The sequence below is a fragment of the Leuciscus leuciscus genome, assembly GCF_965113295.1.
Source record: "Leuciscus leuciscus genome assembly, chromosome: 1".
In the NCBI taxonomy this organism is placed as follows: Eukaryota; Metazoa; Chordata; class Actinopteri; order Cypriniformes; family Leuciscidae; genus Leuciscus; species Leuciscus leuciscus.
The window spans coordinates 19,364,754-19,382,445 of NC_138725.1; the positions used below are offsets into that span (position 1 = coordinate 19,364,754).

Sequence of the window (17,692 nt, forward strand, 5' to 3'; positions counted from 1 at the left end):
CACTCAGAATAAAGTGAGATGATCTGCTGATGATCCTGAATGGCTTGTTGAATGACTGTTGATAGTCTGAGGCTCATCAATATTAACAGATATGCTGAAAACACTCTTTATTTTTAATGACAATAGTTCCTGTTTTCACCTCATTTATTATGCTGATGTCTTCACATCTCCTTTAAATTGACACTTAAAGCTCATTTCATTGGTGTCAGCAGACTGAGGGTATAATTGTTGTTTACTATATGTACATTTATTTCTGTGTTTATGATTTTAACTGTTTTTCTTACCATTATTCATATTTGGAAGAATTTAAATATTCTTTTATTTATTTCTAGATACCTGTATTTTAATGAAGAAACAGAATAATGTTAGGATTAGCAATACAAATAATGAATGAATTATTTCTCACAGGGTTGTTCACTTGAGCTTGTGTTTCTGGTGCCCCACTTTCACATGCGTATGAATGGAAGTCAGTGCAAGGAAAAGTCTAGTGTGAACAGACATTGATAATTCAAAACGTTTTTAGTAAAATAAATATCAATCTCAAAGATTCGATAATGTTTTAGAAATAACAATTGGAAGATATATTTACCACATTCATGTGAAGTTTCAAGGACATATAATCAATTTATAAAAATGCATTCTGCAAATGATCATTATGTTTTAGAAGTGCCATTTATTTGTTGCATAGAAGTGTCATTTAGTATAAAAACAAACTCAGTAACTGATATATTTTAGATTTTGGGCAGATCCGTGAAGCTCCTCCCACACCAATTGCATCATCAACGAAGCTCCTCCCACATCAATCACATGGTCAGTGAAGCTCCTCCCACATAAATTCTCCAATAAATGCTGTAAATTCCCATCAGCTTCAAGTGAAGTCGAGCATCAGAGCATCAGGAAGAGCTGAAATCTGCAAAGACTGAGTTTATTAAAGAGGACAGTGAGAACATGAGTGATCCAGAACCCTGCAGAATGAAACACACTGAAGATCCTGAAGAACAAAGAGGTTGGTGTTTATTCTTCATTCATTCATGATGCTGAAGAACATTCATGTTAGAAACATTCAAGCACTTCATCACTTTTAGATAAACAGTTAAACTATGAAATGGTACAGAATGTTCTGGGTTTTTCTTCAACAAATGTTCAGTAAAAGGAGGTTTGAGACATTTTTATATTGATTATCAACATCAGATCAAGCTAATACTATTTTAACTGATAAATAATAAAAGGCATCAAATTATTATATATTTTATAATAATAAAATAAAAAGGCATCAAATTATGCTATTACTTTAGGGCTCACTTTCATGTCCTTTCAATGTATATTTCTTTCAATGAATTATTTTGATGTACTGAAAATTTTATTTAATACATTTTTCTTTCATGTCAGACCTGATGGAAGAGAGTGAGGAGAGTGAAGAACTGAGTGAAGTGAAGGAGGAACTTCATGTCAAACCTGGAGAAAAACCTTTGAGTCGCTCAAAGACTAAAAAGACATTTTTTAAGAAAAGAAGAGCCAAGAAATCTTTCACCTGCACTCAGTGTGGAAAGAGTCTCACACGCAAACATGGTCTTGAGCTTCACATGAGAATTCACACTGGAGAGAAGCCGTTTAAGTGTGATAAATGTGGGAATAGTTTCAGTCAATTAGCAAACCTTAAGATTCACATGAGGATCCACACCAGAGAGAAGCCGTTCTCATGTGAGCAATGCAGCAAAACATTTATCTGTGCATCAGACCTGAAGAAACACCTGAGAGTTCATACGAAGGAGAAGCCACACTCATGTTCTGCGTGTGGAAAGAGTTTTTCACGGCGTCAAACTTTACATAGACATGAGAACATTCATACTGGTGTGAGAGAGTACATGTGCTTTGAGTGTGAGAAGACTTTTATTACAGCGAACAGTTTAAAACGGCACGAGAGAATTCACACTGGAGAAAAACCTTACAAGTGTTCACACTGTGACAAGAGATTCAGTCGATCATCACATCTGAAAACACATGAGATGATCCACACTGGAGAGAAGCCGCACACGTGTGATCAGTGTGGACAGAGTTTTGCTTTTAAAAGTGACCTGAAGCGACACATGAGGATCCACACTGGAGGGAAGCCGTTTAAGTGTGATAAATGTGGGAAAGATTTCAGTCAATCTTCACACCTTAAAGGACACATGAGGATCCACACTGGAGAGAAGCCGTACACATGTGATCAATGCGGAAAAACATTTATCTGTGCATCACACCTGAAGACACACCTGACAGTTCATATGAAGGAGAAGCCACATTCATGTTCTGTGTGTGGAAAGAGTTTTTCACAGCTGGCATATTTACATAGACATGAGAAAACTCACACTGGTGTGAGAGAGTACATGTGCTTTGAGTGTGAGAAGACTTTTACTGCAGCGAACAGTTTAAAACGGCACAAGAGAATTCACACTGGAGAAAAACCTTACAAGTGTTCACACTGTGACAAGAGATTCAGTCAGTCATCATCTCTGAAAAGACATGAGAGGATCCACACTGGAGAGAAGCCGCACATGTGTGATCAGTGTGGAAAGAGTTTCTCTGTTAAAAGTGACCTGAAGCGTCACATGAAGATCCATACAGTGGAGAAACCACATCACCTCAGTCTGAAATCACAGTAAGTAATTTATTTTCATGTGCTGAGCAACAAAGTCTCTTCTGTGTAAGTTAGACACGCATCACTCTATAGCCAAATCTCTCCTCTCCACCTATAGCCGGTGTGAGGTGAGCACAGGACATTTTGTTGATTGATTGATATCTATTAAACTTGCGCTCTCTGACAGTAGGTGGCGCTCATGTAAAAGCAGAAATAAAGCACTATACAGGGCTCTAGACTGCAAGTAAATGGAAAGTCATTATAATCCATTATAAAGCTTTGAAGAGTCAGGACATTTTTTTTAATATAACTGATAGTATTTGTCTAAAAGAAGAATGTCATACACACCTAGGATGACTTGAGGGTGAGTAAATAATGGGCACTGACTTGGAAACCAGGAGAAACTTTGTGCCTTGAACGAACAAGTTCATGAAGTTTTAAGTAATAGGGCTTTTAAGTCCACAAATCACCAATAATCCCTATGGATGTAATGTAGTAATGTTAACTATAACCATGGTATTGTGGCAGAAATAGTCAAATGTTTTTACATTATTCATTTCAGGGTTCGTACATCCTTTTGAGAGTAAAATTCAAGCACTAATTCCTTCACACTTTTTCCAGCTCTTTAATTTTTTTAATATTATCCAGTTTTAATGTTATTTTTAATGTGATGACAAAAACCATGATTTGTTCATCCTTAAAAGATTGTTAAACTAAACATTGATTGTTTAACCATTTGTAAAACTAAAAAGTGTAGGAAAACAGTAGACCGAATATTTAAAACTACAGTTATACTTAAAGGGAAAAGCTATTTCATGCATACTGATTTTTTTACACTGTTAAAGAGTTGGATTCCCATGCTAAACATGGACAAAGTTTCAAAAATTAAATTGTACGTTTGAAGGAGTATTTCTGTGGCAAAAATTGTCCTTCCGGTTTGTCACAAGTTTCGGAAAGTTTTTTTCGCGTAAGATGGGGCGGAATTTCCTTATATGGGTCCTAGGGGCACTTCTGCCAGAAGAACCGCGGGCGCGCACTCGTAGACCAGAGCAAGAGAGAGAGAGAGCGAAAGCAGTGCGTTACCTCATCAAAGCGCTTTGCTCAGTTTTTGGAAGTCAATGTCACCAAAAGAAGAGGGTTTTTGGTTGCCAGGGCAAGAAAACCCTGCACATATTCCCAAAGAACCCAGCGCTAAGGGACCAGTGGATGGAGTTTGTTTTTTCAGAGCATCAACGCCGCTGTGTAAGACTTTGTTCCCTGCATTTCGACGATGATTGTTTTATAAACAAAGCCCAGATCGACGGATTTGCAGATCGTCTAATGCTTAAGGATCGAGCAGTCGCAATGATAAAGGTTTGCGGTCGTGATTGGAACCGGGCGGTGAGTACAACTGGTAAAACTGCTTCAAATGTCTCTGTGTTGTTAGTGTGGCGCGTTAGCACACAGCTTTAGCTTCGCCTGCCCCCAGCCGCTCGTTTTTTTCCAGAAAAAGACTCAGTAAAGTCTATCTGTCTTTTATAAATATAATAAAACTAAATACTTTTTGGAGATATGAAGGATGCAATACTACTCTATAGGTACTCAAGATTAACAGGAGATTGAGTGAAAATGAGCATTTCACCCCCCCTTTAATAATATCAGCAGCCTCTAGCATCTGTCGCTAGAGCGTCTATTGAGATCAGAGGAGTGAGGTTTACTCGCACAGCAACTACTAGCTGGCCTCCGTTACACTCGGTTGACATGAGGGTAAAAGATGAGTAAATGGTGAGGACATTTCTGTTCTGTATTTTCTTTTAACACATAATACAGAATAGCAAGAGACATGTCATGGGATTCATTCTTAAGATTCATGATTCATCAGTGGAAAGAAAGAAAAAGACAAAGAGGAACAAGAGGAGGAGGAAACCAAGCAAGAGAAACAAATTGCTGTAAATCCGTTTTGAAATAAGTTGTTTTTCAAATAAAGTTTTCCGAGTGATATCAGATTGTGTGTGTGTGTACATGTGTTTTTATAGTACTTACCCTGTAACTACATGAAACAAGAGGGTAAGAAGCACCACTTTAATTTACAGCCTGCAATGCCATACTTTACCTGTAACTACATGGAACAAGAGTATATTTTCCCAGCATAAAAAAAAAAAGTTGCAATAGTTTTACTTGCCTTGAAACTTAATCAGTGCACCTTTGCAATAATAACAAATTAGCCTACTTTATAAATGCACTGATATGTACCCCGTAATTTAAAAAAAGCCTTTATGTATTTTTATACACTATTATTACAAAAAGGTGCAGTGTATGTGTGACAGGATTAGTTAAATGATTGACAGTTGTGGTGTCCTATCAGGGGGGAGTATGGTCTATTTAATGCGGGTTGGCTGTATCCTGAGATGCGTCACGTCTTTGCTCCGCCCCCTCGTGCGTTATTCACTGGAAGCTCAGGTATGTGATTGTAGCGGCTGGTTTAAATCCTGTGTTTAGAACACTACTGATGTTGTCATCTCTTCAAATTGTAGCTTTCTCTTAGCACTTTTCCGACGGTGCACTTATCAGCTCAGTGAGTGTCTGCTCACCCTTCAGGTATGTGCTGTGTTCAGTGATTGAGGGCGGTCTAGTGGGTTATACGTTACTTTTTAATGTGTTGCTTCCTGTACCCTTCAGCTAATCTGCGGTTTTGATGAATGCTGTAAACAGTAACGTTAGCCTGTGAGAATTATATATGAGGGATATCATCTTGTGGTAAGTGTTATGTAAGATGGCTGGAAAATTGTAGTAAAATGAGCATTAGTAACATCTCGCTTCCTTTAAGGTTTTCGTGAGGCGTGGGTCTCCTCTCTCGTCCTTCGGACCGTTCTTTTTGCTCGTCCTTCGGACCATTTCTCTGATCTTCAGCACGATCTCCCTCTCGTTACCACAGTAATTGCACTTCGTATAAACCTGAGTCCATTTTAAGAACCACAGGTTTGCGCTGTGATCGCGCCATGGGCCAGCAAACACGTCAACAGGATTTGTATTGTCTACTTCCTTCCTTTTAGTGACAGAGTTACAATTTCTTTCTAGAGTGACAAAGTTATAACGTTAATCTGACTGACTGTTAATGTATGAAAAAGTGTTGGTGTTGCAGTGGGTGACACTTTTGAAGTGCCTGCATGTGTGATCCAAGTGCACGGTGATGTGTGTGTGAGTAGGATTGCGCTTTTGGAAAAGCCATTAAGTGGTCCTTCCGCCGGTCGACTCAGCCTGGTTGGTTGGTACATTTATTGTTTTGTTTGAACCTTCCTTTCTTGAGACTCCTCCTACCCTCGTGGGTAGAGGACTGTGTTGGTGCTGCCATTTCATACTGCTCTGTTATTTCTCTTGTTACGTGTCATTAAATGTAGCGCTGGGCGCCTTTTTAAAGCAGAACATTTTAACTTTTGTATATTAATAAAGACTGCTTATTATATTATTTGCATTTATGTCTCTGACCTCCCTGGCACACACGAACCTGTGACCTAGTGATTGTTACTGGGTTATTTAGATATTCCCTGATTGATTCAGGGTGGCGTAGTCGACAATTATCACCATAAGATAGATTATTTATTGAGAGCCCTTACTGCTTCATGCCACATATGTACTCGCTAAATTGCTCCCAAAAGTAAGATTCTAAAATACTTAGTCTAAATAATTTGCCTAAATAATTTGCTATTTTCCTGGTTGTTACCCCTTGATTCCCAAAACTTTACATATTATTCCCCTATACTTACACGGTACGCACTTTATAGGTACTCTGTAATTACCGAAAGTTACACTGTACTTTCATTTTAATTATGCAGTACTTAATGAAACTGAGTCCTTAAAGTAATTTATTTATTAATTATTACCTAAAGTTGCATATCTCTGCTAATTTTAGAACAAACCAAAATTTGACTTCAAATATGTTTAATACCATAGACATTGTAAAGAAGGACTTGCTATTTATGTTCGGGGTAACGGGGATCAGCCAATCAGCGCTTTCGTTTTGGGGTCACCGAGACGAGAGGACACTTTTTGTGCTGACTTAATTGTGGATAAAAAAAAATGTCATTGCTTTTATGGTGGAAGTGGTTAATTGTTCAGCCCAAGTAACAAGTAGAAGTGATAGAATTAAAATAATTAAAAAGCAGGCGAAAAGTATCTAGATATTCATGATTTATCAGTGGACTTCATTCATAACATGGCATTAGGGGTATCTGATAGTAAAGCATAATGTGGCAGTTAGTAATGACTTTAGCTATTCTGCAGTGGAATGCTGGAAGTTTAGTTGCTAATGGTCAGGAATTAAAACACTTTATTGTGGAACAAGATGTCAAACCAAACATTATATGTATACAGGAAACATGGTTAAAGCCATCACTTGATTTCATAATGTATGGATACACAGCAATACGTAAAGACAGGTATACTGCAGGAGGTGGAGTGGCCACATTCATTCAGCAGGGGATTAATTACAGAAATTGAAATATAGATAAAGAAATTGAAGCAGTTATGGTTGAGATTTGGGTAAGTAAAACTAAAATTAAAATTGTTAACTTCTATAACCCTTGTAAAAAAATAGTAAGAGAGATGCTAGATGATATGTGTGAGGGAGGAAATAGAAAGTTAGTAATATGTGGAGATTTTAATGCACATAACACTTTGTGGGGAGGTACTAAGATAGATGGAAATGGGACCACTATTGAGGAGTTTATGGATGATTATAAGTTGGTTTGTTTAAATGATGGAAGGAACACTAGGTTTGATGCATCTCATGAAACAGAGTCTGCAATAGATCTCACAATAGTATCGAATCAGATAGCAGGGGTAAGTGAGTGGGGGGTTAAAGGAGCTGTTTGTAAGATTGTGGCCAAAACTGGTACTGCAATCACTTTCAAATGACTGTAGAGCGGTGTATCCCCTCCCCCTCCCCCCTGACTCGAGGTTGCCAGATAGGCTGCAGGATCCAGCAGGAACGTAGGCTGCTACGTAACTGTGGTAACTAGAGCAGAGCTGGCAACCCCGATGCCGAAACACTACTGACTTCGTGATTGGTAGATAGGTGGAGGGTGGGGCTTCTGGCCAAAACACAACATGACAACATCAACATCAGTTGAGGGCTGCAACTTCACTTTTAAATGACAATATCCTGGCTGGACTACTGTTGTCAGTGATATAAGTATTTGAAATGAACATGATTTCTTAATGTCTAGTGACATATCAGGGCCATTTTATGATTAATTGAAATACATTTCTTACATACAGCTCCTTTAATTAAAATTCTCTTGGCAGTGATCACTATTATTATTTGTTTAAGTATTAGGAATCAAAATGTGTGCCTTGAAGAGAATTGGTTTCCAAGATGGAAAATGAGAGAAGCAAACTGGGGGTTATATTGCATGACGGCAAGTGCTAGGCTGATGGGAATAATGTCAGATATGAGTAGGCCTAATGATGTTGATGAGTTAAATTCAATAATTACAAATATATTGTGTAAGACAGCAGAGGAGGTGTTTGGCAAATCTTCTGGGATGAGGAATGGTCAGTTGATTGTAAGGAAGCAATTCAAGTTAGAAATAAAGCTTTCAAAATTGTTAAATCAAATCATTCCTATACCAATTTAATGGAATACAAAAAATCAAACTCAAAAGTTAAAAGAATCATAAAAGAAGCTAAAAGGAAATATTGGCGTAACTTTTGTTGTAAAATAGAAGAGTGTATCAGAACATAGAGCAATATTTAGAAAGTAGGTACTAATACAACACAGATTTATACAGATGCATCTAAAGATTCAGAGGGTAAAACGGGTATTGCAGCTTACATCCCTGATTATAAAATCTCAATTAAAAAAAGAACATCAGATCATTTGTCCATATTTGCAGCAGAAATGACAGCCATTAATATTGCATTGCATTGGATAGAAGAAGTTAGGCCCCCTAAGGCAGTTATTTGTTCTGATTCTGTCATCTCTCACATGGTTTGTTGCCTTGTTTCTTGGAGAGCGGTTGTTGACACTTTGAGTGGCGGCGTATGGCGGCCAATTCAAATAAGTCAAAGAATACGTATAATACGAGGAATCAAGGAAATCGAACCGGGAATGGATCAGAGACTCTAAGAATGGGAGAAACAGGTGAAGAGGAGGCTGATATGGAGGTAGGATGGGACATAGATATCATATATAAACGCTAGATGTCTTATGGCGCAGTCACTTCCAGCATCACCGTTCGGCCATCTTGTCTCAGTGCTCTGTGCATTAAGGTGAATGATCAGCATGCACACAAATCCTCATATCTCGCTGAAATATTGACGGATTTACAAACGGTTTGGTTTCTTACAAACGTTATTAACGTGGCTATAATTCCGAATGCTTGAACATGTATGTTATAATTTTTCATATGTATGCAGTGTATGTATGTAGTGTCATAACTACATCTCTGACGTTTATAACAAACCAAACCGTTTGAAAATCGGTCGAAAATTGAGCAAGTTATGGTTATTTAAAAGTTTTTGCACCATTAAACAAGTGAGCGAGCGCACTGTGGTAAGATGGCTGCCACGTGCGGACGTCGACCTCCATTGGCCAGCAGCGCGCACGAGACATCTAGCCTTTATATATGATATCTATGGGATGGGATATGGCCAGAACAGGAAAGAAGGTTAACAAAAAGAGGAAAAAAGGTAAAGAGGAAATATCAGAAAGCAGTTCAATAGCTAGTGAGGAAGAGGGGGATGAGGGAAATAATGTCAAGAGGGAATTTAGGATAATACTGAAGTTTAAAGGAGAGGTAGGAGTTTTAGGAGTTAATCCATTGACGTTGACGTATGAACTGAAAAAGCTGGTAGGAGAGATAGCCTTTGCAAAACTGCTACAAGATGGAGCTTTAATGATAGCATGTAGGAATGAAGAACAAAAAAATAAAGCCATAAAATTAAAGACAATTGGGAAAAAGATAGTAATGAGTTACAAGATTGTAGGACAAGAGTCATGGGTGTATGGAGTAATAAATGGAATTCCGTTAGGAGTTAGGAGTAGTGCCGCATACTGGATGTTTTTCCCTTTTCACACCATTCTTTGTAAACCCTAGAAATGGTTTTGCGTGAAAATCCCAGTAACTGAGCAGATTGTGAAATACTCAGACCGGTCCGTCTGGCACCAACAACCATGCCACGCTCAAAATAGCTTAAATCACCTTTCTTTCCCATTCTGACATTCAGTTTGGAGTTCAGGAGATTGTCTTGACCAGGACCACACCCCTAAATGCATTGAAGCAACTGCCATGTGATTGGTTGATTAGACAATTGCATTAATGAAAAATTTATCAGGTGTTCCTAATAATCCTTTAGGTGAGTGTATACAGAAATAATATCAGTGATACAGAGTGCTGCTAGAGAATGCATTCCGAAAAACAAAGGAAAGCGGGAGGGGAAAATAGTTCCATGGTGGAATGAGGAGTGTGCAATAGCAGTTAAGAGGAAAAGGAAAGCATTTAAAATTCTAAGGAAAACTCACAATTGGGAAAACATGATAATATATAAAAAGGCACAAGCAGAAACTAGAAGAACAGTAAGGGAAGTGAAGAAAGAATATTGGAGATCATATTGTGAAGAAATTGGAAAAAATACTCCAATTGGGGAAGTATGGAGTATGATTAAAAAGATGAGTGGCATTAGAAGAGAATATGAGCATCCTGTGTTAAGTAGTGGGGAAGAAATAGCAATAAGTGATGAGGAGAAAGCAGAAATGTTTAGAAAAGAATTCTCAAAAATTAATAGTTCGAAAAATTTGAGGAAGGAATGTAAAACTCTTAAAGTCATTCTAGAGTTTTACAACAGGGTATGGGAAGAAGGGACGTTACCTAAGAATTGGAAAGAAGCTGTAATAATTCCTATTAGAAAACCAGGTAAGGATCCAAGTATTCCACTAAACTACAGACCGATAGCGTTAACAGCACATTTAGGTAAAGTAATGGAAAAAATGATTACAGATCGTTTAATGTATCATATGGAGAAGAATATTTTTTTTTCCCCATATCAAAATGGTTTTAGACAGGGACAAAGTACAATGGACTCAATTATTAATTTGGAGTCAGATATAAGGAAAGCTTTGATAAATCGCTGCTGGTGGGCTTTTATCGCTCTGCCATAGAGAGCACACTGACGTACTGCATCACAGTGTGGTATACAAGCTGCACTGTGGCACAGAAAAAATCCCTTCAGAGGGTTATCCGTTCTGCCGAGAAAATCACTGGCTGCTCTCTACCCACATTGGACAGTATTGCCTCATCACGTTACCTCAGCAGAGCAAAAAATATAATCAACGACCCCACCCACCCAGGCCACAAACACTTTCAATTACTCCCCTCCGGAAGGCGTTAAAGGTCGTTCAGAACACGCACATCCAGATTCAGAGACAGTTTTTTTCCCACAGCCATCACAACTTTAAGTACTCACTTACTGAAATAGGACTATTTCATGATGAAATGATTGCATTACTTGCACTGCATCTGCACTTTCTACCATGTGACCAGTCTTATTATGTGTATGTGTCGGTATGATTCTGTGTGAGAGTATGACTTGAGAAAGTGTATGAATGTGTTTTTTCTTTTATATATGCACCAGGAGTAGCACTTTTAATTTCGTTGTAAACAACGTTTTTACAATGTTTTTTATGATGACAATAAATCAATCAATCAATCAATAAAGAAACTCTAATAGCAGTTTTCTTTGACATAGAAAAAGCATATGATATGCTATGGAAGGAAGGTTTATTGATCAAATTAGATCAAATTGGAATAGACGGAAAATTATATAATTGGATTAAAGAGTTTTTAATGAAAAGAAATATTAAAGTAAAGATTGGGGATTATATATCAAGGAAAGGAATAATTGAGAATGGAACTCCGCAGGGTAGTGTCATAAGTCCTTTGTTGTTTATTATTATGATAAATGATGTATTTGCAACAATAGATAAGAATATAAATAAATCACTGTTCGCGGATGATGGAGCGCTGTGGTTTAGAGGTAGGAATGTAGAGTATATTGTTAATAAAATGCAAGCAGTTTTAAAAAGTGTTGAGAAATGGTCTTATAAATGGGGTTTTAAATTTTTTACAAATAAAAGGTCAAGTATTGATTTAAAGATGAAGTTATATAATAAAGAAATAGAACAAGTTAAAGACATAAGATTTTTAGGTATGTGGTTTGATGCCAAAGCTACATGGAGTACATATAAACAAGATGGAGGGAAAGTGTAAGAAGATCTTAAACGTAATGAGGTGTATTTCAGGACGAGAATGGGGGGCTGACAGAATGGCATTAAAAACAATTTATTCGACAATGATAAGAGCAATATTAGATTATGGTTGTATTGCATATGGAACAGCAGCTAAGTCACAGTTAGGAAAGTTAGAGCGAATTCAATCACAAGCGTTGAGAATATGTTGTGGAGCTTACCCTTCCTCTCCTGTTTCAGCATTACAGGTGGAGATGGGGGAGATGCCAATTCACTTAAGAAGGAAGCAATTGACACTGGCATACTGGGTTAATCTAAAAGGGCAGAAGGATAGTCATCCAACAAAAGGTATACTTGAAACATGTTGGGAACATGGGAAAGGGAAAGTTAACAGTTTTGGTTGGATTATTGGTTGGATAAGGATTTAGTTCAGGATATGAAATTAAATGAGTACAGCGTTATTCCAGCAGTAATATTACCAACAATACCATTATGGATATTTACTCAACCTAATGTAGATCTATTCTTATTGGAATCAATGCAAGATAAAAATCAGAGGATGTTGGAGGCAGAGATGACAAAAGAGTATATTGGGAGTAAGTATGAACAATATGTACATGTTTTCACAGATGCGTCTAAGGATCCACAAAAGGAACAGGTGGGGGTAGCGTACATCATACCCAGATTGAAAGTGGCGAGAGGGGAAAGAATATCAGATCATGTATCTGTGTTTACAGGAGAGTTAATAGCAATTATGGTAGCAATAAATAAAATAAATGAAATGGGGTTAAGTAAAACTTTAATATGCTCAGATTCAAGTTCGGCCTTGATGTGCCTGGAAGCTCAGAAATCAGATACTAGACAAGATATTGTTTTGGAAATCCTACAGATATTGTTCATAATGCAACAGGAAAACAAGATTTTCAGTTCAGTTTTTATGGGTTCCGGCACATACTGGAGTAGCAGGAAATGAAGCAGCAGACAAGTTAGCCAAACAGGCTATGGCAAAGGAAACTATAGATATGGAAATGAAATATAGCAAATTAGAAATCAAATCAATAATTAAAAGGGAGATAAATAATAATTGGCAAATGTACTGGGACAATGAGGAAAAGGGTAGACATTTACATTCAATACAACCAGTGGTAGGTAGAGGAAGGAAGTCAAGTGAAAGAAGGAAGAAAGACTGTATTATTTCTAGATTAAGATTGGGACATACAGGACTTAATTCAACAATGCAAATAATAGGGAAACATCATACAGGTTTGTGTGAATGGTGTGGAATAAGAGAAACAGTGGAGCATGTACTAATTAAGTGTAAATCTGAAAACACATGAGAGGATCCACACTGGAGAAAAAACTTACAAGTGTTCACACTGTGACAAGAGATAAGAAGATAAGTCGGCAGATAAGAAAATACACGAGAGGATCCACACTGGAGAGAAGCCATTCCATTGTGATCTATGTGGGAAGAGTTTCTCAAACAAACAAAATCTTAATGTTCACATGAGATTCCATATCGGAGAGAAGCCATTCATGTGTGATCAGTGTGAAAAAAGATTCTCAAACAAAAGTTATCTTAAAGAACACATGAAGATCCACACCGGAGAAAAGCCTTACGCAAGTGATCAATGCGGCAAAACATTTCTTAGTGCATCACACATGAAGATTGAAAATTGCGCGTCATCCAATCTTTTATATCTTTAACACAATTTGGATAATTTAGTGTTTTCATCTGGCCGTGATGAAATATAGATTTGAGTGTCATCAGCATAACAATGGAAACTAATTCCATGTTTCCTTGTAATATTTCCAAGTGGCAGCATATATATTGAGAATAATAGAGGGCCTAACACAGATCCTTGCGGCACTCCATAGTTTACTGACGTTATGATCGATTTTTCTCCATTTAAATAGACAAAATGGTATCGGTCAGATAGGTATGATCTGAACCAGCTTAAAAAATACTTCAATGTTAACATAAAATAATTTTCTTGTTTGTTTTGACCATGAAAATGACCCTTTTCCCAAGGTCCGATTTTAATAGATTTTTAGTATGTTATTTAGTATGTTCAACTGTACCAGAATCCATTAAAAATATATATTTGTGTCAATTTTGTTGAGGTTTAACCCTATATTGACCCACCTAAAAGGATCTGACGGCTACTATTTTCTTAAAGTCAAACTTTAGTAAACTTTTAGTTTTTTTTAAGTACATCTGATTCTACTGTAAGCCACTGTGAAACCTTTTGTTAGAATTTTTTTAGGGTCAAACCTTATTTTCACCTGACTATTCTGTGCTTTCATTCATACGTGTGTAATGCAGGTCCTGCCAATCCCCAGCTGAGCCCTTCATTGCCTGAGCCACTATCAGTTGCCTCTTCCAGCACATGCCCCATATCACCTATCAGTCCCATCTCTGCATAGGTGAACAATTTTGAGGTGCCATGGAACAAAGTGAGGCTGACTCTTTGAAGAGCAGTAGATGCTGGTGAGAGGCCAGCTCCGGATGACTGCAGACACTTGATGAGAGTCACCGTTGATGTGATGAGAGAGCATTCCTTGAACCCTACTCGCAGAGAGTGCGTGGTAGTGGCAAAAGCTATAACTCAAAAATATCCAAATAGCTTTTTAGACAAAAATGAAGAGGGGGGGCTAATTGGATGTGGGTATTTCAGCATTCTAAATCAGCTCAAAACCAGAGTAGAATATTTGAATCGAGACAACCCTCTTTCCTGTCTGAGGAAGCACAAACGGACCCAGAGAGATGACGAGGATGGTGATGATCAGCCAGCAGTATGTACATTTTCAAGAATCGACAGTCATGGGTGTGTTTGTTGGCAGCCAGAAACATCAGCATCATTAGAGGAAAAGAAGCTTGAGATGTTGGATATATTCAGCCGAGAGGGACTCAAGGGCACTGAGAGAGGACGAGTAGAAGACCTAATGGCAATCACTTATGCCAAACAGCGGGAATACATCAACGCAAAGCCTTCCCCAAGCATTCTGGATGTTGGTAAAGAGTGGCCCACTACTTCTCTTTTCACATAAGTTTTTATTGTCACACTTCACCACTCTCACCAATGGTGAACTACACTCAAGACTGAATGAAGATTTGGACAAAAAGGGTAAAAGACTCCTGAATTTCTTCAGTAGTCAGATTACAAGGTGGAGGAAGGAAGTAAGAGCTGTTCCGAAGAACAGAAGGACTGCGAAGGAACTGATGGCCTAGCAGTGAAGCTTGTGATGTTGGCACACTTCAAAAAGCAGGAGGAGTCACCTTTTCTCATTGCTGATGTAAGTTCCTTAATTACTTAAATCTTTTAGTTTTTAACAAATAATTGTCACATTTATTGCAGCAGAATAATTTTCCCTGATTAGAGAGAAACATTTTACACCCCCCAAATTGTATTGCAGATTGACAAGCTATTTGGGTTCAAGTAAATGCAGGTTTGCGTCTGGCAATCCTGTCTTCAGTAAAAACTAAAGGTGCCTCAAATATCCTATCGGATACTCAATTAACTTAAAAATATTATTTAAGTGCCTCAAAGCTCTTTCTCCTATAGTAGGGTTACTGGAGGAGCATTGATAATCTTTGCAGTTCTTGCTGGAACTTATGGGATCCTTTAAGCACTTTGTATTCAGTTCAGAGGTTCTGGAGTCACCTTTTCATTACAATGAGACCTTGATGAGACTTTGCCAACTTTTGCCAAGTTTTTCTCTCTGACACAGAGGTCCTGGGTTCTAATCCACAGTCGTATAAGTTTTTTTTTTTTCATCAAAAGCAATTATGTTTATCAGTGGTTGCATATCAGGCAGGGCAGGCCAGCTGACAGTCTTGCTTCCGTCTATCTGTATATGTGTGGAAAATTACTGTTTATCTATTTCTTAGCCAATCAGAATCATTCTGCCTGTAAGCAATGACGTAGCTTAGATCTTGGAAATGGTATAACTGCTGTGATCTTTGTAACTGTTAGCGGGGCAGCCTACAAACTCCTGTGTGAGTCTTGAAGCTGAACTTCTGCTGATGAAACTGCAAAACTATCTTCAGTAAAACTTTTCTTCAATTTTTTATAAATCTGACTCCGGGTCTTCTTTCAAACATCTGGTCCTTGGGTCCTAAACGGTTAACCCCTAACACCTGCACCACATGCAAGTACTTTATTATTATTACTATGAACTTTAATGTGTGAAATTGTATTGTTTGACTGTGTACTTGTGTTTTTTAATCAGTTATTCTCTGAAAATCTTCCCTCATGCTCTCAAATCTCATGTTATTTTTACATGTAAAACAATATCACAGGTTTGGCAAATTGGCGCCAATAATGCTATGCATTTTTTCTTATTAATCATTCAATCATCAACACAACCCATTACACAAGAGTTGTGGATTTGATTATCTTTAGGATCTTTTCTGGGACATTTTTGGAGCTTGTAATGCTTGGACCGGATAACGCGAGAAAAATTGAGGGAAGAAAGAGCTTGAAGGCGGAAAAGGCTGTATCACGCACATTTAATGAGTGCACAGGCAATGCAATCCTCTCATACATGAGAGTTACTCTTTCTTAGCGTCACAAAACTTTGTCAACAAATAAAATATACAGGAAAAGGGTAGAGCACGTCTAGCATCTACAATGGTCTCAACTCATCTCGTACAACGTCATCACGCATAGTATACACTCACCTAAAGGATTATTAGGAACACCTGTTAAATTTCTCATTAATGCAATTATCTAATCAACCAATCACATGGCAGTTGCTTCAATGCATTTAGGGGTGTGGTCCTGGTCAAGACAATCTCCTGAACTCCAAACTGAATGTCAGAATGGGAAAGAAAGGTGATTTAAGCAATTTTGAGCATGGCATGGTTGTTGGTGTCAGACGGGCCGGTCTGAGTATTTCACAATCTGCTCAGTTACTGGGATTTTCACGCACAACCATTTCTAGGGTTTACAAAGAATGGTGTGAAAAGGGAAAAACATCCAGTATGCGGCAGTCCTGTGGGCGAAAATGCCTTGTTGATGCTAGAGGTCAGAGGAGAATGGGCCGACTGATTCAAGCTGATAGAAGAGCAACTTTGACTGAAATAACCACTCGTTACAACCGAGGTATGCAGCAAAGCATTTGTGAAGCCACAACACGCACAACCTTGAGGTGGATGGGCTACAACAGCAGAAGACCCCACCGGGTACCACTCATCTCTACTACAAATAGGAAAAAGAGGCTTCAATTTGCACGAGCTCACCAAAATTGGACAGTTGAAGACTGGAAAAATGTTGCCTGGTCTGATGAGTCTCGATTTCTGTTGAGACATTCAGATGGTAGAGTCAGAATTTGGCGTAAACAGAATGAGAACATGGATCCATCATGGCTTGTTACCACTGTGCAGGCTGGTGGTGGTGGTGTAATGATGTGGGGGATGTTTTCTTGGCACACTTTAGGCCCCTTAGTGCCAATTGGGCATCGTTTAAATGCCACGGCCTACCTGAGCATTGTTTCTGACCATGTCCATCCCTTTATGACCACCATGTACCCATCCTCTGATGGCTACTTCCAGCAGGATAATGCACCATGTCACAAAGCTCGAATCATTTCAAATTGGTTTCTTGAACATGACAATGAGTTCACTGTACTAGAATGGCCCCCACAGTCACCAGATCTCAACTCAATAGAGCATCTTTAGGATGTGGTGGAACGGGAGCTTCGTGCCCTGGATGTGCATCCCACAAATCTCCATCAACTGCAAGATGCTATCCTATCAATATGGGCCAACATTTCTAAAGAATGCTTTCAGCACCTTGTTGAATCAATGCCACGTAGAATTAAGGCAGTTCTGAAGGCGAAATGGG

At 38.2% G+C, this 17,692-nt stretch overlaps 3 protein-coding genes and 1 long non-coding RNA gene across 4 annotated transcripts in view; 3 read left to right on the forward strand and 1 right to left on the reverse strand.

The window, feature by feature from the left end:
• Positions 1–17,692, forward strand: part of LOC309509052 (uncharacterized protein) — a gene marked incomplete at its 3' end in the record, with an annotated part of 274,663 nt that overhangs the window by 180,545 nt on the left and 76,426 nt on the right. The window lies entirely within an intron of this gene.
• Positions 1–17,692, reverse strand: part of LOC309500942 (uncharacterized protein) — a 240,287-nt gene that overhangs the window by 83,716 nt on the left and 138,879 nt on the right. The window lies entirely within an intron of this gene.
• On the forward strand, positions 41–2,583 carry LOC309509063 (uncharacterized protein; the record flags this gene model as incomplete). The annotated part of the gene is made up of 3 exons (XM_082183576.1): positions 41–1,006; positions 1,390–2,481; positions 2,576–2,583. The coding sequence occupies exons 1-3, from the start codon at positions 949–951 to the stop codon at positions 2,581–2,583; spliced, it is 1,158 nt and encodes a 385-aa protein (XP_082039702.1). The 5' UTR covers positions 41–948.
• Positions 4,927–6,071, forward strand: LOC309503474. The gene is made up of 4 exons (XR_014207656.1): positions 4,927–5,059; positions 5,134–5,197; positions 5,279–5,356; positions 5,427–6,071. It is a non-coding gene; the product is annotated as an uncharacterized lncRNA (long non-coding RNA).